The 20,260-nt window shown below is 46.5% G+C and overlaps 2 protein-coding genes across 6 annotated transcripts in view; one reads left to right on the top strand and one right to left on the bottom strand.

Moving 5' to 3' along the window:
* Positions 1 to 30: 30 nt before the first annotated feature.
* On the top strand, positions 31 to 11,832 carry NKIRAS2 (NFKB inhibitor interacting Ras like 2). 2 transcript variants are annotated; one of them, XM_016193387.2, is made up of 4 exons: positions 31 to 331; positions 8,394 to 8,501; positions 8,930 to 9,171; positions 10,088 to 11,832. In XM_016193387.2, the coding sequence occupies exons 2-4, from the start codon at positions 8,408 to 8,410 to the stop codon at positions 10,325 to 10,327; spliced, it is 576 nt and encodes a 191-aa protein (XP_016048873.1). In that variant the 5' UTR covers positions 31 to 331; positions 8,394 to 8,407; the 3' UTR covers positions 10,328 to 11,832. The 2 variants fall into 2 exon arrangements, with proteins under 2 accessions (XP_016048873.1, XP_007535049.1); XM_007534987.3 differs by lacking the exon at positions 31 to 331 and adding an exon at positions 4,236 to 4,370.
* Positions 11,771 to 20,260, bottom strand: part of ZNF385C (zinc finger protein 385C) — a 43,744-nt gene continuing 35,254 nt past the window's right edge. The window contains exons 5-8 of one of the 4 annotated variants that reach the window (XM_060203497.1): positions 15,437 to 15,724; positions 14,112 to 14,308; positions 13,657 to 13,767; positions 11,771 to 13,239 (exon numbers count right to left, since the gene is read on the bottom strand). In XM_060203497.1, the coding sequence (XP_060059480.1) occupies positions 13,006 to 13,239; positions 13,657 to 13,767; positions 14,112 to 14,308; positions 15,437 to 15,724 (830 nt within the window). In that variant the 3' untranslated portion in view covers positions 11,771 to 13,005. The remainder of the gene's footprint in view (positions 13,240 to 13,656; positions 13,768 to 14,111; positions 14,309 to 15,436; positions 15,725 to 20,260) is intronic. The other 3 variants (XM_060203499.1, XM_060203498.1, XM_060203500.1) reach the window with 3 other exon arrangements.

Raw genomic sequence — 20,260 nt, 5'->3', positions numbered from 1 at the left:
GTGAGGGCCCCGCTCCAGGGTCCCCAGGACTCCCGCCCTCGTATAAACGCCCAGCTCAGCGTGTCTTGCAAGTGCATCTGGACAGGGCACAGCCCAAGGATCTCTAGCTCTTCCAGAGTTTGTGGACTTGAACTAGATTTTTTTTTTTTTTTTTTTTTGCCCCTGAGCTTAAATTGGGGGAACTTGACGTTAACTCTTTTTTTTTTTTTTTTTTTTTTGAAACAAGGAAGACTAACATCAGGAGGGGCAAGGACGTCTAAAAAGAATTTACCCGGGGCCGGGTGGTGGCGCACCTGGTTGAGCGTACGTGTTGCAGTGCTCAAGGACGCAGGTTCGAGCCCCCGTCCTCACCTGCAGGGGGAAAGCTTTGCGAGTGATGAAGCAGGGCTGCAGGTGTCTCTTTCTGTCTCTCTCACCCCCTTCCTATCACCCCCTTCTCTCTCAGTATGGGCTGTCTCTAACCAATAAATAAATTAAGATAAAAAATTAAAAAAAAAAAAAAGAATTTACCCGGTTCTGACGGTAAAGCAGTATTGCCAGTTGTCCACCGTGCAGGGTCCCTGCCAATCACAGAGCTGGGGGCTGAAGCCACACCCAGCGCGGGGGAAAGGAGGACAGGGAGCCTCTCTGCCTTAGAAAAGAGACTCGTCTAACAAGCAATTAGCGGCCAGCAGTCTGCAAAAACAAGGGGCTGACCTGACTTTAGCCAAATTCCCATTTTGTGTTCTCAGCATCTAAGCCAACTCACCTCACACATGGCTAACTTTGTTACTCTTAGCTCCGTTGGTATCTCCAACCTATCCTCTCCTGAGTTCCATATCCACACCTGAAACTTTGTTCCGGGTAGCTCAAGTTCCCAAGGCTTAATTAATTTTACCAAAGCGCTGCTCAGTTCTAGCTTATGCTAATACAGGGGGATTGATTTTGGAGCCTCAGGATTAAAGTCTTTGCATAACCATCATGCTGTCTCCCCAATGTCATATATATATATTCTCTCCAGCCTTCAACAGCAGATGAATTCCTTGTTAAATGGATTCAACTTGGGCTGAATGAACTATTCTGAGTATGCGGGATAGCGTAATGGTTATGCAGACATTTTTATGCCTAAAGGTTCAGAGTCCCAAGTTCAATCCTCTGCCCTACTGCAAGTTAGAACAGTGCTCCTGTTTTTTTAAAAAAAAGTCACCAAATAAAAACCATGGGACAGTGGTCCAGGAGGTAGCACAGTGGATAAAGCATTAGACTCTCAAGCATGGGGCCTTGAGTTCAACCCCCGGCAGCACATGTACCATAGAGATGTCTAGTTCTTTCTCTCCCCTATCTTTCTCACTAATAAATAAGTAAAGTCTTGGGAGTCCGGCGGTAGCAGCAGGTTAAGTGCACGTGGCGCGAAGTGCAAGGACCGATGTAAGGATCTGGGTTCGAGCCCCGGGCTCCCCACCTGAAGGGGAGTCGCTTTACAAGCGATGAAGCAGGTCTGCAGGTGTCGATCTCTCCCCCTCTTTCTTCCTCTCTCCTTTTCTCTCTGTCCTATCTAACAACGACGACATCACTAACAACAATAATAACTACAACAATAAAAAAAGACAAGGGCAACAAAAGGGAAAATAAATAAAATTTTTTTTAAAAATTAATAAAATCTTTAAAAAAACACACAAAAACATGGGACATCATGAACTCCTCCCCTTTTTCTCTTTCTGGAAGCCCAATTTATCACCAAGTCTTGATTCTCTCACCAAATGTCTCAGTTCTGTCTCCACTCCATACTGAATCATATTAATTAAGGTTTGTTTATTTTTCCCCCATCTCTGAGGCTTCAGTGCTCTTGACTTTTTCAGAGAGAAAAACAAAGGGGGGGGGGGGAGTGAGAGGGAAAGAAACTACAGACTGAAGCTTCCTTCAGTACAATAGGGACCAGGCTTGAACCTGGGCTGCATACATGGCAAAGCAGAATGCTATCCAGGTGAGCTATTTTGCTGACTTCTTATTTTTTAAATATTTATTTATTCCCTCTTATTGCCCTTGTTTTATTGTTGTAGTATTGATGTCGTTGTTGTTGGATAGGACAGAGAGAAATGGAGAGAGGAGGGGAAAACTGGGAGAGAAAGACAGACACCTGCAGACCTGCTTCACCTGTGAAGCGACTCCCCTGCAGGTGGGAAGCTGGGGCCTCGAACCAGGATCCTTACAGCAGTCCTTACACTTTACACCACCTGCGTTTAACCAGCTGTGCTACCACCTGACTCCCCCCTTATTATTTTTTTAATTTGGAATATTAACAGAATTTCCTAACTGTTCTTCCAGTCTTACTTCTTTCTAGTCCTCATTCCTTTTTTTTTTTTTTTGCCTCCATGAGCATCACTGGGGCTCAGTACTAGCACTACAAATCCATTGTTCCTAGAGGCTATTCTCCCCCCCCCCAATTTTTATTGGATAGGACAGAGAGAAATTTAGAAGAGGCAGAGAGGGGGAGACAGACACTTGCAAACCTACTTCACTGCTTGTGAAATGACCCCCCCCCTTACAGGTCCCCTCCAGTCTTCATTCTTCTGACAAAATTATTATTATTATTTTTTTTTCCCAGAGCACTGCTCAGCTCTGGCTTATGGTGGTGCAGGGGATTGAACCTGGGACTTTGGAGCCTCAGGCACAAAAGTCTCTTTGCATAGCCATTATGCTATCTACCCCTGCTCAGAATTATCTTAAAAGCAAAAGTCAGTCGTTTCACTTCATTGGCATAAAATCTATCAAAGACTTTTCATTCTTCTTGACATGCAGTTTCTTTTTCCATTTAGTTTTGTCACCAGGGTTATCAATATGACTTGGTGCCTGCACTCTACCACTCCTAGTGGCCTTTTTTTTTTTTTTACCCCCCTCCTCTTCCTCTGATATAGACAGAATAGAGAGACATCTGCTACACCTCATTGTCAATTACTGTAGTTATTGGTTTAGATGTCAAACTTTTCATTTTAATATTTTTAGTTAGAGACAGAAATTGAGAGGGGGGGGGAAAATACAGATACACCTGCAGCCCTGCTTTACCATTTGTGAAGCTTTCTGTCCTGCAGGTGGGGAGCAGGGCCTTGAACCTGGGCCCTTGTGCATTATAATGTGTGTGTTTAACCAGGTGCGCCACCACCTGGCCCCAGATACTTTATTTTTAAAAAATATTCCCTTTTGTTGCCCTTCTTGTTTTATTATTGTAGTTATTAGTCGTTGTTGTTGGATAGGACAGAGAGAAATGGAGAGAGAAGGGGAAGACAGAGAGAGAGGGAGGGAAAGACAGACACCTGCAGACCTGCTTCACCGCCTGTGAAGCGACTCCCCTGCAGGTGGGGTGCCGGGGGCTTGAACCGGGATCCTTACACCGGTCCTTGTGCTTTGTGCCACGTGCGCTTAACCGGCTGCAATACCGTCTGACTCCCCCTACTTTTTTTTTTAATTCTTTATTATCATATTTTTTAATCTTTATTTGTTGGATAGAGATAGCCAGAAGTTGAGAGAGAAGGGGGTGATAGAGAGGGAGAGAGACACCTGTAAATCAGCTTCACTACTAGCAAAGCTTTTCCCCTATGCAGGTGGGGATAGGAGGTTCAAACCGGGATCCTTGTGCATTGTAACATGTGAACTCAACCAAGTGCGCCACCACCGGGCCGATATCGCGCTTTTCTTTTTTCTTCCTTCCTTCCTTTCTTTCTTTTTCTTTTTCTTTCTTTTTTTTTTTTTCTTTTTTTGCCTCTAGGGTTATCGCTGGGGCTCAGTACCTGCACTATGCATCCATCCACTGCTCCTGGAGGCTTTTTTTTTTTTTTTCACTTTTGTTAACCTTGTTGTTTATCGTTGTTATTATTATTGTTGTTATTGCTGTCATTGTTGTTGGATAGGACAGAGAGAAATCGAGAGAGGAGGGAAGACAGAGAGAGGGAGAGAGAGAAAGACAAGTTGACATTCTGTTGGGCAGTCACCAAGTCTGATTTCTCTGTGTTTTCTCACCTTATGTTTCTGTACCTGACAGAGCAGGTGCTCAAAAGACAGCTGATGAAAGCAAGATCGAATACACGAAACGCTACAAAGTATTGTGTTATAGTCTTCAGAGAAAGTGTCTTTGAGACATGGGAATAACACTCCCACGTCCAAGGAGCTCAGAACTCCGCATTCTGTCACCCCACCTGTGTCATTCCCCTCTCCGGCCTCTGGGGGCGCTGGGCGGCGGGCGGCTGCTCTCCGCCGACGGAGTGAACTCTTGCCGGACGGAAGCCGGGGGGCGGGGCCACAGCCCGCAGCGACCAGGGGCGGAGGAGCTCGAGCGGCGCTGCTGCCCCTCCCTCGGTCCTCTTGCGCCTGTGGGGGTGCTGTGAGGGCCCCGGGAGGTACGGAGCTGGGAGGTCTGCACCGGGCCTCCTCTTGTGGCTGGTCTTTGCCGCCTCTGATTCCTGCTGCGGGTCCCCTCGTGGGGAAACCCGTGGCGGAGGCGCCTCTCTCTGTGTGTCTCACCACCTAAGGCCTCTTGGGGGAAGGAGAAGGGAGGTCATAGTATCAGAAGTACCTTGGGGCTGGGGTCGGGACCGCTGGGGGACATCTGGGAAGTCTGTGTTTGGGCTGCTTTTTGGAGGGGGAGGGGGCTTTTAATGGGACCTCTTTAGACGCGGGGTTTCGGAATCTCAATTTCCTTATCTGGTTGTATCAGTCCACCGGAGCAAAAATAATCTTTCTCAAGGCTTTCTTCCTTTAAAATAAATTTTTAGGGGGTCAGGTGGTAGTGCAGCGGGTTAAGCGCACGTGGTGCAAAGCACAAGGACCGGCATAAGGATCCCGGTTCGAGCCCCCGGCTCCCCACCTGCAGGGGAGTCGCTTCACAGGCGGTGAAGCAGGTCTGCAGGTGTCTGTCTTTCTCTCCCTCTCTCTGTCTACCCTTTCTCTCCATTTCTCTCTGTCCTGTCCAACAACTAACGACATCAACAATAACAATAATAACTACAACAACAAGGGCAACAAAAGGGGGAAAAATGACTCCCAGTAGTAAGTAGGTAGAGTCATGGTGCAGGCACTGAGCCCCAGCAATAACCCTGGAGGCAAAAAATTTTTTTAATTATATTTATTTATTTATTGGATAGAGACAGCCAGAAATCTAGAAGGAAGAGAGAGATAAAGAGGGTGAGAGACAGAGAGACACCTGCAGCCCTGCTTCACCACTCATGAAGCTTTCCCCCTGCAGATGGAGACTGGGGGCTCGAACCTGGGTCCCTGAGCACTATAATTTGCGCTCAACCGGGTGTGCCACCACCTGCCCCCTCCCAGGTTTTTAACGTTATTTTTCATTTGATAGAATAGAGAGAAATAGAAGGAAAGGGGGTGAAGCTTCTCCTATACAGGTGGGACCAGGGCCTTAAACCTGAGTCTTTGTGCATGGTAACACTGATGCACTTAACTAGGTGCGCCACCACCCGCCAAGCCTTTTAAGGTTTTTTTTTTTTTTAATTGGATAGAGACAGAAATCGAGAATAGAGAGGGAGAGAGAAAGAGACCTGCAGACTGGCTTAAATGCTCATGAAGCATTCTTTCAGCAGGTGGAGACTGAGACTTGAACCCGGGTCCTTGTGGATTGTAGCATGTGGGGTCAACCAGGTTAGCTACCACTGGGCTTTTTGTGCCTTTTGTTGTCTGATTTTTTTTTTTTAATACTTTATTTGGGGGTTAATGGTTTACAATACAGATGTTGACACATAGGTGTCTGGCTCCCATAACCTAGATCTTCCTCCCCCAACATGCCCCACGACTCCCAACACCTATCAATCCCATCTCTTCACCCTCAGTTCCCAGAATCTTTTGTTTTGGTACAACATGCCACACCCAGTCCAAGTTTTATCTTATATTTTCCCTCTCTGCCTTTTAAAAAAATTGTTATCTTTACTTATTTATTTGGATAGAGACAGCCAGAAATCGAGAGAGAAGGAGGTGCTAGAAAGACAGAGAGACACCTGCAGCCCTGCTTTACCACTTGTGAAGCTTTCCCCCTGCAGGTGGGGGCCAGGGGCTCGAACCCAGTTCCTTGTGCACTGTAAAATGTGCGCTCAACCAAGTGCACCACCACCGGGCTCCTCTGCCCTTCTAAAAGTTCCATTTATGAGTGAGTATTTGGTATTGGACCTTCTCTTTCTAGCTTATCTCACTCAACGTGATACTTTCAAGTCCTGTCCAAGATATTGCAAAGGAGATGATTTCATTGTTTAACAGCTGCATAGTATTTTATCATATATGTATGTGTGTATATATATTGTTTTTTGTTTTTTTTCTACCAGAGCACTGCTCAGCTCTGGCTGATGGTGGTGCTGGGGACTGAACCTAGGACTTTGAAACCTCAGGCATGAGAGTCTCTTTGCATAACCATTATGCTGTCTACCCCCACCCATAATATATTATATATATATATATATATATATATATATATATATATATGCATTCCACACCATAATTTTCTTAGACACTTATCCGTCTTTGGTTATCTGGGTTGCTTCCAGGTTTGGGCTGTTAGAAATTATACTATGAACATAGGTGTATATAGGTCTCTTTAGATAGGTATGTTTGTTTTCTTTAGGTATATCCTCAGGAGAGGAATTGGCTAGGTTCATTTCTAGCATTCTGAGAAATCTCCAGACTGTTTTCCACAGAGGTTGGACTAGTTCACATTCCCACAAGAAATGTAGGAGAGTTCCTTTCTCCTCACAGCCTCTCCTGCAGTTGCTGTTTCTTTTCTTTTTTCTTTTCTTTCTTTCTTTTCTTTTTTTTTTTTTTTTTGCCTCCAGGGCTATTGCTGGGGCTCAGTGCCTGCACCATGAATCCACTGCTCCTGGAGGCCATTTTTCCCCCTTTCGTTGCCCTCGTTGTGGTTATTATTGCTATTGTTGATGTCGGTTTGTTGTTGGATAGGACAGAGAGACATGGAGAGAGGAGGGGAAGACAGAGGGGGGAGAGAAAGATAGACACCTGCAGACCTGCTTCACCGCTTGTGAAGTGACCCCCCTGCAGGTGGGGAGCTGGGAACTCGAACCGGGATCCTTACGCCCGTCATTGCACTTGGTGCCACCTGCGCTTAACCTGCTGCGCTACTGCCCGATCCCCAACAGTTGCTGTTTCTATCTTTTCCAATGTGTGACATTCTCAGAGGTATAAAGTGGTTTCTTGTTTTGTCTGATGTTCTTCACTAGAGGGAACAAAATGACCAAATAAATCATAATATTGGCTCGTTTGCTGACTCTCCCCAGGAATAGCAGCTTAAGAGAGAATCACAAAAATATTATCCCTGCCATTTTCCTTTTCTTTCTTCATTTTTTCTTTTTTTTTTACTAGAGCACTACTCAGCTCTGGCTTATGATAATGCTGAGTATTGAACCTTAGAACTCAGAGCCTTGGTTATGAAAGTCAGTTTGCATAACCAGTAATGCTATCTCCCCGGCCATGCCTATTTCGCTGTGGGGTCATAGATAAAAAGAAGAAACTGAATCAGACTTTGTGTCAGACTTTATGCCCTTTGCACTGAAAGAAAAGAACCTGGCCAGAGGTTCCTTTAAAATAGTGTCTCTGAAGGGGCTGGCCACCCAGTAAAGCACACATTTTACCCCGTGCAAGGACTAGACTTTGAATCCTGGCACCACATGGGCACGTAATATACATGGAGAAGCAGTGGAATCATGCAGGTACAAAGCTCCTGTGCCAGAAAATAAATAACAGCGCAGCTAGTCCTTTCTGGGGTTCCTTCTCAGTGTCAGTTACAGACCACATGTGGGGAGTAAATGGGAAGCTTCATGAAGGGTCGACTGGCGCCGTGATTGGTTCCTGTCTTTCTCCCTATTTCTAGAAAAGAAAACAAATGAAGTCCACAGGGAGCAGTGGAATCTTTTGTTTGTTTCTGGAATCATTTTTTTAAAGTCTTTTTAACATTTTTATTTATTATTGAATAGAGACAGAGAAATTGAGAGGGGAGGGGAGATAGGGAGAGAGACAGAGACACCTGTAGCCCTGCTTCACCACTTGTGAACCTTTCCCCCGATAAGTGGGGGCCAGGGGCTTGAACTTGGATCCTTATGCACTGTAATGTGAGCACTTAACTGCCTGGCCCTGAGCAGTAGTATCATGCCCTGTGCCAGAAAATAAGTAACAGCACAGCTAGTCCTTTCTGGGGTTCCTTCTCAGTGTCAGTTACAGACCACATGTTGGAATAAAGGTAAGTTGTTGAGCAGTGAACACAAACCACACTTTAGTCCACGCCAAGCAGAGTGGTGTTGAATCCTCGAGGCTGCTCATTCATTCTGGACTTAGGGCTCTCAGAAACAGGTCAGCTCTCTCTTAATCCTCTCTCCTCTCCTCACCTCATCAGTTTCCTCTTCCCCTTTAAGGTTGAAGGCCAACCATGGGCAAGAGCTGCAAGGTGGTTGTGTGTGGCCAGGCATCTGTGGGCAAAACTTCAATCCTGGAGCAGCTTCTGTATGGCAACCATGTAGTGGGTGAGTGTTACTGGGGCTGGGGAGATGGTGGGAGAATTTGAAGCATCAGGAATAGTCGGTCTTTGATTCCAGCAAATGAAGACTAAAAGCCATTCCTAGTTGTTACTGCAGCGCAAGGTGTGCAAGCTACATAGTGATTGCCTACTCTACATTACTCAACAATCTGGAAGGAGGAAATCTGACATCCAAGATAGGGAGGCAGAGCTCCCAAGTCACGCTTGTAGTTAGCTTACTCAGTGGCTTCAACATGAGGTTAATATTGGTTCCCTCAAATCACTCAATTCTGCCAAACCATCAGTCATGCCCCCCCTGGGACTCCACTTTCTTCCTCTGTATCAGCCTTTTAGGATCTACCCAATCACACACACACACACACACACACGCCTCTTTTCTTCCTTAAAACATGGTTTTTCCTCATTTTATCCCAGGTTCTGAGATGATTGAGACACAGGAGGACATTTACGTGGGCTCCATTGAAACAGACCGGGGGGTGCGGGAGCAGGTGCGTTTCTATGACACCCGGGGCCTCCGAGATGGGGCCGAGCTGCCCCGACACTGCTTCTCTTGCACGGATGGCTATGTCCTGGTCTATAGCACTGACAGCCGAGAGTCCTTTCAACGCGTGGAGCTGCTTAAGAAGGAGATTGACAAATCCAAGGACAAGAAGGAGGTCTGTATGAAAACCCCAGTGGTGAGAGTGGACCCCGTTGTTGGCTCTGGGAGGCCTTTTTTCACTCATCTGTCAAAAGGTGGGTTAAGAGTGGGAGGGGGGATGGAGGCCACTGAAGGGTGTCTTGATTCTGAGAGGTGCCATGTTAATAGCAACTCAACCAGAGACTTTTTTTTCCTTCCTTTCTTTTCTTTTTCTTTCTTTTTTTTTAACTTTAAGAAGTCTTTGACTTGAGGTTAAGCTCACGTGGCACAAAGCACAAGGACCAGAAGAAGGATCCTGGTTCGAGCCCCTGGCTCCCCACCTGCAGGAGAGTTGCTTCACAGGCGGTGAAGCAGGTCTGCAGGTGTCTGTCTTTCTCTCCCCCTCTCTGTCTTCCCCTCCTCTCTCCATTTCTCTCTGTCCTGTCCAACAGTGATGACATCAATAACAAAAACAATAATAAATACAACAATAAACAACAAGGGCAACAAAAGGGAATAAATAAATATTTTTTTAATTAAAAAAAAAAAAGAAGTCTTTGACCTAAGGATTCACACCTAAAGTATGAGGTCCCCACTAGTGTTCCATTTTGTAACAGTTTTGTACTCTTAGCTATGAAGTCCTTTCTGTTCGTGAATCCCCCCACTTAAGCTACAGTCATTCTGGGGGTGTGCTTCTTCAGTAATTACTTAGTCTAGTACTGACTTACTACTAATAAGGAGCAGACATGCATGAGGTAGGACTTATAATGGAACTTTTGGAGGAGAACCAGAATTTCAATAGAGGAAGGAAATAGTAACCCTTCCCTTCCCACCCTCAGTGGTTTCTCTTAAAGCAAGAGAAAAGACATCAGCCATCAAGGCTTTCTTCCAGCCCTCCATCCATTCCTGAGGTCCATGGAACATCCCTAGGCTTTTATTCTGTTTTCCCCCAGGTCACCATCGTGGTCCTCGGCAACAAGTGTGACCTGCAGGAGCAGCGGCGTGTGGACCCAGATGTGGCTCAGCATTGGGCAAAGTCAGAGAAGGTGAAGCTCTGGGAGGTGTCTGTAGCTGACCGCCGATCCCTCCTGGAGCCTTTCATCTACCTGGCCAGCAAAATGACCCAGCCCCAAAGCAAGTCTGCCTTTCCTCTTAGCCGCAAGAACAAGGGCAGTGGATCCTTGGATGGCTGAAGAGATGCCATCCCTTCTCCACCTCTCCAGCACCACCCCAACCTGTGAGGGTCTCTTAAAACAAGCTACTCTCACCTTGGGAACTCCCCACTCAGCCTGGCAGCTGCGCTGTTCAGGCTCAGGCCACTTTTGTTTCCTTCCAGCTCTGGGAAGTGCAAATAATCTAGGTTAGTTTTCCCAAGCCTCCCCCACTTTCATCATATTTGTCCCACTGTGACCTGGGTCAGTTGTGAGTCAGCGTCCCTTCCACCTGACCTGGACAGGAAGGAGAGTTACTGTGTAGAGGCTTGTTCTGTTATAGGTCCCATGCCACTGGGTTTCCTGTCAATAACACACACACCACCACCATCACTACCCCCTATGGCACATGGCACAAGCCTGGATGTTAAAAAAGGGGTGACCATGTACCAGGTATATTTGTGTATTTGTGTGTATACATGTGCATGTGTGCAATCCGGTCATAGGAGTGTCTCCTCACCCAACACTCTGACCTTTGTCCTGCCATGCCCTTGGCTGGAAGAAGTTAGCCTGGGGGGGCATACTTTTCTCCTTTACCTCTTCCTCTAGTGTTTTTATTTTTATTCTTTTTTAACACTAGAGCACTGATCAGCTCTGGCTTATGATGGTGCAGGGGGGACTGAACCTAAGACTTGGGAGCCTCAGGCATGAGAGTCACTTTGTGTAACCATTATGCTATCTACCCCCGCCTCCTCCAGTCTTTTCTATTCCTTTTCCTGCTCAGGGAGCAGATGTATCTTGCTGGTTGAGGTTAAATAGAGTGACTGCTAGGTTATGAGTTACCTATCAAGGCTTTTCTCTTCTAGGCTTCAGTTTTCTCATCTGTAAGGTGATTGGAGTTACTTACATGACCTTCTAGAGTCTTTCCAGCCCTGTGACTACAGTGCCCATGGCTTCAGGCTGACTATGAGCGTGTCCTTTGCTTCTCACTCTTCAAGGTGCTACAGCTACCAGCCCTGGTGGCTGGACACTGCTCCCCTCCCCCCCCAACCTGAGTGGTGGGAGTGTACTCCCTGCTGTCATGCTGCAATGGCCACAAAGTGCCCAGTCAGGTCTGATCTTCCTGTCGTGATTTTTAGTTAACAGCTGAATTTCTGTTTATAAATCACGTGCTATGAGTTAGCTTGCTGCCATGGTAAAGGTCAGACGAGGTGCTCCTCTAACCCTTCCTTACCTCAGAGGCCTGAACAGAACAAGGCAAACTAGTAGCAGCTTCTCAGGAGCTGAGACTGTTAGGGCCCAGTAGCAGTTCATTCTCCATAGAGTGAATTTGTAACCCACAACTTCCTGTGCCCAACCCGTGCTTCTAGTGCGCACACTGAGCACAGACACTAGCCAGGCACCCTCCAGTAATGCCCTTCTCCCCCAGATGGGAGTGGTGAGCCAGGTAGGCTGCCAGGTCTGAGAATTAGGTCATACACAGGGTTGGGTTTCAAGTTCATTTATTGAGATGTTAAACACAATAAAACTACAACTTATCAAAAAAAGTTTCCCTCCATTTTTCTTTTCCTACTGAAAATTCTTTTTAAAAAAACTGGATACTGGCAGAGTCCCATAAGGTGTGGGGGGAGGGGAACGACACATGCAGTGGGCAGGGGAGGAGACTGTGACAACATGAAACTGAATCATGAGTGGGATCTCAATACTGAATCTCACAGTGAGGGTGCTTAGAGTACTAGCTGGGAGGAAGGAAAACTGAATAGTACTAGTGACCAGTTTAGGGTGGGGAGCTAGATAGGAAACACGGGGGGGCTCTGAGGGTTGTTGGCTAGGTTCAGTCTTGGGGACCAATAAGGCTGAGAGGGGGAGCTTTCATGGGATTAATCAATCACTTGCTCTATTAGAACTGGGTCCATGGGAGATAGGGCACATTCTGCCAAGCGCAAGGCTTGAAAGCAAGCCCCAAAACCACACACACACACTCTCTCTCTCTCTCTCTCTAATAATAGTGGGCTCAGCCAGAATATTATAGCCACCTAGCCTTATCATAAATTCATTCTCTTAGCATATGAGGCCCACAAAGCTTTGACCTCCCGTTCCTCCCCTGACTTTGCTCCACCTTAGCACTGTTTCCTTTATGTCTTAAACCCCCAAGATCACTCTGAAGATAGCCTTGAGCCCTCTCCCACTGGCCCCCTCCCACCCACAGCTTAAAAACCCCATCCCTCGCATCCATTGGTTCTCTAGATCATCTAGGGAATTGGCGAAGACCTCTTTCCAGGATCTTGGGAGTACAGTCATTGACTTGTTCCCAGGCCAATTAAGATTCCTAGGGCCTCGCCTCTGGCCACATGGATATAGGTCATCAGTGGACAAAGGGAAAGGGCTGCAGGAAATGTTTTGCATAGATCTTTGGGATTTGTCAATTTGCTCCTCAGAGTAGGTTAGGAAATGCAGGGGAGCCCAGGACAAGACCTAGGAAGCTGGGGAAAAGAGTGTGGGCATGGTCCTTCAACTAGGGGGCCACTGGTTGAATCCCCAGTCAAGAGGAAGTGAAGCTCAGCTTCCCTTAAAACTAGCCCTGCTCGTGACTGGGCCAATGGGAACCCTTGAGCTAAGGGCATTTGTCTTCCATGGGATGCAGGAACCAAGGTAACTCAAGAGAGGATCCAACTTGGAGAATGAATGCTGGGAAGTCAGCCCTGGTCTCTGCAGGAGAGCTAATAGGGGGCAAAGACAATGGGTCCTGTGGCAGGGCGGACAGCTGCTGGGGTGCGAAACAGAGCTGGTCCCAGGATGGGAGCTGGAAAAAGGGTGGTGGCAGCTGCAGGGGCAGGCCGGAGGGTCAGAGGCCCTGGTAGGGCACAGATGGCTGCAGCTGCAGCGGGGATCGGGCTGGGCAGGAAGCGGGCTGCCAGTGTCTTGGTGAGTTGCTTCTGCAAGGCCAGTTTAGACTACAAAGATAGAAAGGGGGTGGAGGTGGGGGATGAACAGTCTCTGACCCCAGAGAAATCATATCCCATCCTAGCCTCCATCCTTGGGCTTTTTGCTACAGAGAAAATGTGCTTTTTAGGGTTCCAAGCCTAAATCTCCCTTCCCACCCCCAAACATTAATTCCAAATGGCTTGTCCCACCACCTGTTTGCATGATCAGAAGGCAGGATGGGCCTGAGGAGAGGAGATGTCCACCCACTCCTTGCTCTGAGCTGGCCCACCTCCCCGGAAATTCCTCTGGGCAGATCCTTGCACAGCCAAACCAAACCCCAGCTCTCTGGGGGTTGATTTCCTTCCTGCCCAAGCCTCGTAGCTGGCCTTCCCTTCTGGCCCACCCTTCCCCTTCTTGACCCAACCCTGTTGCCTGGAGACAGATACCTTGAGGATACTCACAGCCAGCGCTGCGTGCTTCTGCAGCTTGCTGTGCTGGCTGGAGGGCTTGGGGAGCTTCCCGGCCAAGCGGTCTTTGTGCCTCCTGCTGCTCATGTGCTAATGGACAGACAGACAGATGAGGAACTAGATGAGAAGACTCAAGAACCCACTGGTCAACTTGTCATCAACTAGGTCCCCTCCTCCCACCTCAAGCATCCCGTATGTCAAATATCAGACACGGAGCACACCGTTAGTTACTAGGTATCGGTCACACTGGAGTAGCCTTGGAATAGGGAGGTAAGACTTCACCTTTGTCTCCAGCAGTCCACTGTCTCAACCACCAGCTCTTCCTCCACCTGCTCTGGCCTCTATCCTGCCCACCTTCTCACCACAAGCTTGCTAGACACTGGCCCCGTCTCTCTTCCCTGCTCCAACCCCAGGCCCAGCCCAGCATCTCCCACCTGCTTGAGCTGGGTCTCTGAATTGACCTGGAGCTGACACACAGCACAGTGAAATGGGGGGCTGGGCCCCTGGTGTCCCCCTCGGCTTCCTGTCACTCTTTTTGCCTTGTGTCCAGCTCCTCCTCGGTGCACTGGGTGGCCCCTGCCCTTTCGGGGGGATCCTCGCTGACCCTCCACCATCCACCGGTGCTTGGCTCCTGGAAGGAAGAATGAAGTCAGTCTGTCAGAGAGGAAGACCTTCTCTAACAGGTCTGCTTGCTCTGCACATACTAATCCCTTCCTTTTTCCTTTTTTTCTTTTTTTCCCACCAGGGTTATCACTGACACTCAGTGCGGGCACTATAAATCCATTGCTCCTGGAGGTAATTTTTCCTTTTTCATTTCTTTTTTATTAGATAGGACAGAGAGAAATTGAGAGGGTAGGTGGAGACAGGGAGCGAGAAAGACAGACACCTGCAGATCTGCTTTACCTCTTGTGAAGCGACCCCCTTACAGATGGGGGGTGGTGGAGCTCAAACCTGGATCATTGCACATGATGATGTGTGTGCTCAGCCAGGTATATCACCACCTGACCTTTTTAAAAATATTGTTTATTTGTTTATTTATTTATTTGTGGGAGGAGGAGGAGGAGAGAGTACAGAGCATCAGTCTGACCCATGCAATCTTGGGGACTGAACGCAGGACCTTCTGTTTGACAGTCCAACACTTTTTTTTTTGCCTCCAGGGTTATTGCTGGGGCTTGGTGCTGACACTATGAATCCACTGCTCCTGGAGGCCTTTTTTTTTTTTTTTTCATTTCATTGGATAGGACAGAGAGAAATAGAGAAAGCATGGAGAGGTAGAGAAGGAGGGAGGAAGGGGGAGACAGAGCGATACCTGCAGAGTTGCTTCACTGCTTGTGAAGTGAACCCCTTGCAGGTGGGGAGCCAGAGGCTCAAACCAAGATCCTTACACAGGTCCTTGTGCTTTGTACTAAGTGTGTTTAACCCTGTTGCACTACCGCCTGGCTCCTGAGAGTCCAATGCTTTATCCACTCCGCCATCTCCCAAAAACTGCTCTCATCTTAAACCCTCCTTCTAGAAGTTTCTCTTGTCTTCTCTGGAATGACCATCAACCTCTACCAAAAACCTCAGGCTCCTCTTCCCAAGTCCTTTCCTTAAGCTTTATTAGGAGGACAGAAATCCCCATTCCCATCCCTACTCCCATAGCTGAGCACAACACTAAGCTTAGAGCAAAGTGCCCACAGACTTCAGCCTGCCCACTTCTGGAGAGGGACGGCCTCTCGCCCCTTCCCCCATGCAACTGGTGTGTGTGGGGAGCACTAACCTGTGTTATGAGCCTGAAGCTGAGAGGCTGAGTTCACAGTCACTTTACAGGTGGGGCAGTAGAGACGCCCCTTCTCTCTCCTTCCTTCCCCGCTAACCCCACTTCCTGTAGCAGCAGACTCCAGCTCTGGGATCTCTGTCCTGGGCTCTGGGGAGCACGGTGGGCAGGTGGAAGAAGATGAAGAGGAGGCAACATCCAGGAGGTCTGAGTGGGCTGTCTCTCTGGGGCTGGGGGCTGGGGTCAGAGGTGGCTGGAGTGGCTGGCCAGGAGGAAGGGCTGCAGGAACTGCTGGGGAGATGGGAGGTGGAAGGTGTTAATCAGAGTGAGGCTCGAGGCTTTTGTATATTTATCGCATGAGAGAAAGAGTGATCAGAGTAAATTCAGCACAAACAGTGCCAAAGATCAAACCGGGTCCTCACACAGGAAAGTGCTGAGCTCTGCCCCCTCATTTCCTGCCCAGCTTCAAGACCATGAATTTAGGGGGCCGAGTGGTGGTGCATCCAGTTAAGGGGTACAAATTACTAAGTGCAAGGACCCAGGTTTGAGCCCCTGCTCCCCACCTGCAGGGGGTCTGCTTCACCAGTGAAGCAAGTCTGCAGGTGTCTATCTCTTCTTCAATTTTATTTTATTTTATTTTATTTTATGTTATGTTATGTTATGTTATGTTATTTCATTTCATTTCATTTCATTTCATTTCATTTCATTTCATTTCATTTCATTTCATTTCATTTCATTTCATTTACCAGAGCACTGATCAGCTCTGGCTGAATCTGGGACTTTGGATCCTCAGGAATGAAAGTCTCTTTGCATCACCATTATGCTACCTCTACCCCTGCCCATCTCTCTCCCTCTTTCACTATTTCCCCTTTCCCCTCCGTTTCTCTTTGTCTTATCTAATAAAAACAACAACAACAAAAAAAAAAAAAAAGGAAAAAAATAGAAAGACTGGGGCCCTTATCGGGGAGTCCTGAGATTCCCAAACAGACTCGATGGGCCTAGAACTCAAATAAATCCCTCTCTCCATTGTTACCAGTCATTTCTAACAGAACAACAAAATAGACCCCATGGTGGGCCCCATAGGACCTTGCCCTCAACCTGGATCAACAATGGTAGAGAACGTTCCATCCTCCGAAGGGAGGATGGACAACATACTCTTATGCTACACCTGAGGAAGATGGGTTGATACTGGGGCAGCATGGAATGTTCCTACTCATGACCACTGAATGTGAGCTCAGATCTAGAGGGATGCAGAGGTCACACAGGCTCCTAAGCTAATTATGGGCCCCAGATCACATCAAATCGATGGGGTTTACAATCAATAATATTTATACCCCTTTCCCATATTAGGGAGCTACTCTCTTCCCTGATCCAGCTTTCTGGTCCTTCTCCCAGCCTTGACATCATCTCCCCAGACAATACTTAGGATCCACAAATTGATAGGATTTCAGGCTCAGGCAAAACAAAACAAAACAAAACAAAACAAAACAAAACAAAACACAAGTATAGCTACAGGCCCTTTGAAATATAACTAAAACATACCCACTAGCTATCTACAAAACGGAGGACCCCCCCCCCCCCAACACTTCATCTGTACTATTCCAGCCTTTAGGTCCATGATTGTTCAACAATTTGTTTGGCTTTGTATATTAACTCTCTTTTCAGTCACCAGGTTCCAGATGCTAGCAGGATGAGACCAGACTTCCCCAGACAGACAACCCCACCAATGTGACTTGGAGCTCCACTTCCCCACAGCCCTTCCCCACTAGGGAAAGAGAGAAACAGGCTGGGAGTATGGATCGACCTGTCAATGCCCATGTTCAGCGGGGAAGCAATTACAGAAGCGAAGAAATTACAGAAGCCAGACCTTCCACCTTCTGCATCCCACAATGATCCTGGGTCCATACTCCCAGAGGGTTAAAGAATAGGAAAGCTAGCCCCACACCTATGGACATCTAATCTTTGACAAAGGGGCCCAGACTATTACATGGGGAAAGCAGAGTCTCTTCAACAAATGGTGTTGGAAACAATGGGTTGAAACATGCAGAAGAATGAAACTGAACCACTGTATTTCACCAAATATAAAAGTAAATTCCAAGTGGATCAAGGACTTGGATATTAGATCACAAACTATCAGATACTTATAAGAAAATATTGGCAGAACTCTTTTCTGCATAAATTTTAAAGACATCTTCAATGAAACTAATCCAATTACAAAGAAGACTAAGGCACGTATAAACCTATGGGACTACAACAAATTTAAAAAAAGCTTCTTCACAGCAAAAGAAACCACTACCCAAACCAAGAGACCCCTCACAGAATGGGAGAAGATCTTTACATGCCATACATTAGACAAGAGTTTAATAACCAACATATATAAAGAGCTTGCCAGACTCAACAACAAGACAACAAATAACCCCATCAAAAAATGGGGGGAGGACATGGACAGAATATTCACCACAGAAGAGATCTAAAAGACCGAGAAACACATGAAAAAATGTTCCAAGTCTCTGATTGTCAGAGAAATGTAAATAAAGACAACAACGAGATATACCACTTCACTCTTGTGAAAATGTCATACATCAGAAAAGGTAGCAGCAGCAAATGCTGGAGAGGGTGTGGGGTCAAAGGAACCCTCCTGCACTGCTGGTGGGAATATCAATTGGTCCAACCTCTGTGGAGAACAGTCTGGAGAACTCTCAGAAGGCTAGAAATGGATCTACTCTATGATCCTGCAATTCCTCTCCTGGGGATATGTCCTAAGGAACCCAACACATCCATCCAAAAAGATCTGTGTACACATATGTTCTTGGCAGCACAATTTGTGATGGCCAAAACCTGGAAGCAACCCAGGTGTCCAACAACAGATGAGTGGCTGAGCAAGTTGTGTTCTATATACACAATGGAATACTACTCAGCTGTAAAAAATGGTGACTTCACTGTTTTCAGCTGATCTTGGATGGACCTTGAAAAATTCATCTTAAGTGAAATAAGTCAGAAATGGAAGGATAAATATGGGATGATCTCATTCTCAGGCAGAAGTTGAAAAAACAAGATCAGAAAAAAAAAAAAAAACACAAGTAGAACCTGAAATGGAATTGGCGTATCGCACCAAAGTAAAAGACTCTGGGGTGGGTGGGTGGGGGGAATACAGGTCCAAAAAGGATGACAGAGGACCTAATGGGGGTTGTATTGTTATATGGGAAACTGGGGAATGTTATGCATGTACAAACTATTGTATTTACTGTTGAATGTAAAACATTAATTCCCCAATAAAGAAATTAAAAAAAAAAACCAAACAATAAAACAACAAGGGCAACAAAAAGGAATAAATAAATAAATATAAAAATTAAAAAAAATATAGGAAAGCTATCAGTGGAGGGGATAGTATACCGAGGTATGGTGGTGGGAATTGTGCGAAGCTGTATCCCTCTTATCCTATGGTTTTGTCAATGTTTCTTTTTTTACAAATAAAAAATTTAAAAAGAAAGAAAGAAAGATATGGTCACCAGGAGCCATGGATTCATAGTGCTGGCACCAAGCCCCAGCGACACACGATTTTACTTTATATTATTTTAATATTTATATATTTATTTGATAGAGACCATGAGAAATCAGGAGGAGAGGAAGAGATAGAGAGGGAGAGAGGCATAAAGCATAAAGAGGGTAAAGAGGGAACTAGAAGGAGAGACACCTGCAGACCTGCTTCACCAGTGGTGAAGCTCTCCCCCTTCAGGTGGAGACTGTGGGTTTGAACATGGGTCCTTGCTGATTGTAATATATACGCTCTACCAGGTGCACCACTGCTCAGTCCCAAGACCATGATTTTAAAAACTGGCACATTGATGGGGTCGGGTGGTAGTGCAGCGGGTTAAGCGCAGGTGGCGCAAAGCACAAGGACCGGCATAAGGATCCTGGTTCGAGCCCCCGGCTCCCCACCTGCAGGGGAGTCGCTTCACAAGTGGTGAAGCAGGTCTGCAGGTGTCTGTCTTTCTCTCCCCCTCTTTGTCTTCCCTTCCTCTCTCCATTTCTCTCTGTCCTATCCAACAACGAACAACATCAACAATAACAATAATAACCACAACAAGGGCAACAAAAGGGGGAAAAATGGCCTCCAGGAGCAGTGGATTCATGGTGTAGGCACTGAGTCCCAGCAATAACCCTGGAGGCAAATAATAATAATAATTTTTTTAAAAAACCTGGCACATTGGGGGTGGTATGTCGAGGGGAGGATCCATGGTGGAGGGATGACCAGCACTAGATTCCAGACTCCACTCCCACAATTCCTACAGTATTAAATGTCATTAAATTGTTACAGTTATTAGTTACTAGCATTCACTGAAGATTATTCATAAAAGCCTAAAACTGGAAACTACCCCAGTATTTCCTTCAACAGAAAAGGTTAGGGGCTGGATAGGTAGGTTAGGGGCGCACCTGGTTGAGCACATATGTTATAATGCACAAGGACCAGGGTTCAAGTCCCCGACCACCAGCTGTAGGGGGAAAGCTTTGTGACTGGTGAAGCAGTGCTGCAGGTGTCTCTCAGTCTCTCTAAGTCCTCCTTCTCTCTCAATCTCTTGCTGTCTCTATCCAATAAATAAAGATAATAAGAAAGAAGATTAAAAAAAGAAAAGAAAGTTAAATCATCAAATTTTATGTTCATGTAGTGGAGTTCCATACAGCAGGGAAAAAGTACAGATCACAGCAACATTCAACAACATGGATAAATCTTCCGACGAATATTTATAAATGTTCTAGAAAGGTGAACAGAAACCCAGCACAAAAACTAGGAAAAACTGATCAATACCAAGAAATCTTAGGATAATT

This window comes from Erinaceus europaeus, chromosome 12 (assembly GCF_950295315.1).
Source record: "Erinaceus europaeus chromosome 12, mEriEur2.1, whole genome shotgun sequence".
In the NCBI taxonomy this organism is placed as follows: domain Eukaryota; kingdom Metazoa; phylum Chordata; class Mammalia; order Eulipotyphla; family Erinaceidae; genus Erinaceus; species Erinaceus europaeus.
Note: the sequence above shows the minus strand (reverse complement) of the source record. Positions and strands in the feature narration are given on the sequence as shown.

Excerpts from the sequence above, each read along its gene's own strand:
- NKIRAS2 (XM_016193387.2), top strand. The coding sequence starts at position 8,408 with ATGGGCAAGAGCTGCAAGGTGGTTGTGTGTGGCCAGGCATCTGTGGGC. Across the intron at positions 8,502-8,929 it reads GTATGGCAACCATGTAGTGG|GTTCTGAGATGATTGAGACA; the intron begins GTGAGTGTTACT and ends ATTTTATCCCAG. Across the intron at positions 9,172-10,087 it reads AATCCAAGGACAAGAAGGAG|GTCACCATCGTGGTCCTCGG; the intron begins GTCTGTATGAAA and ends GTTTTCCCCCAG.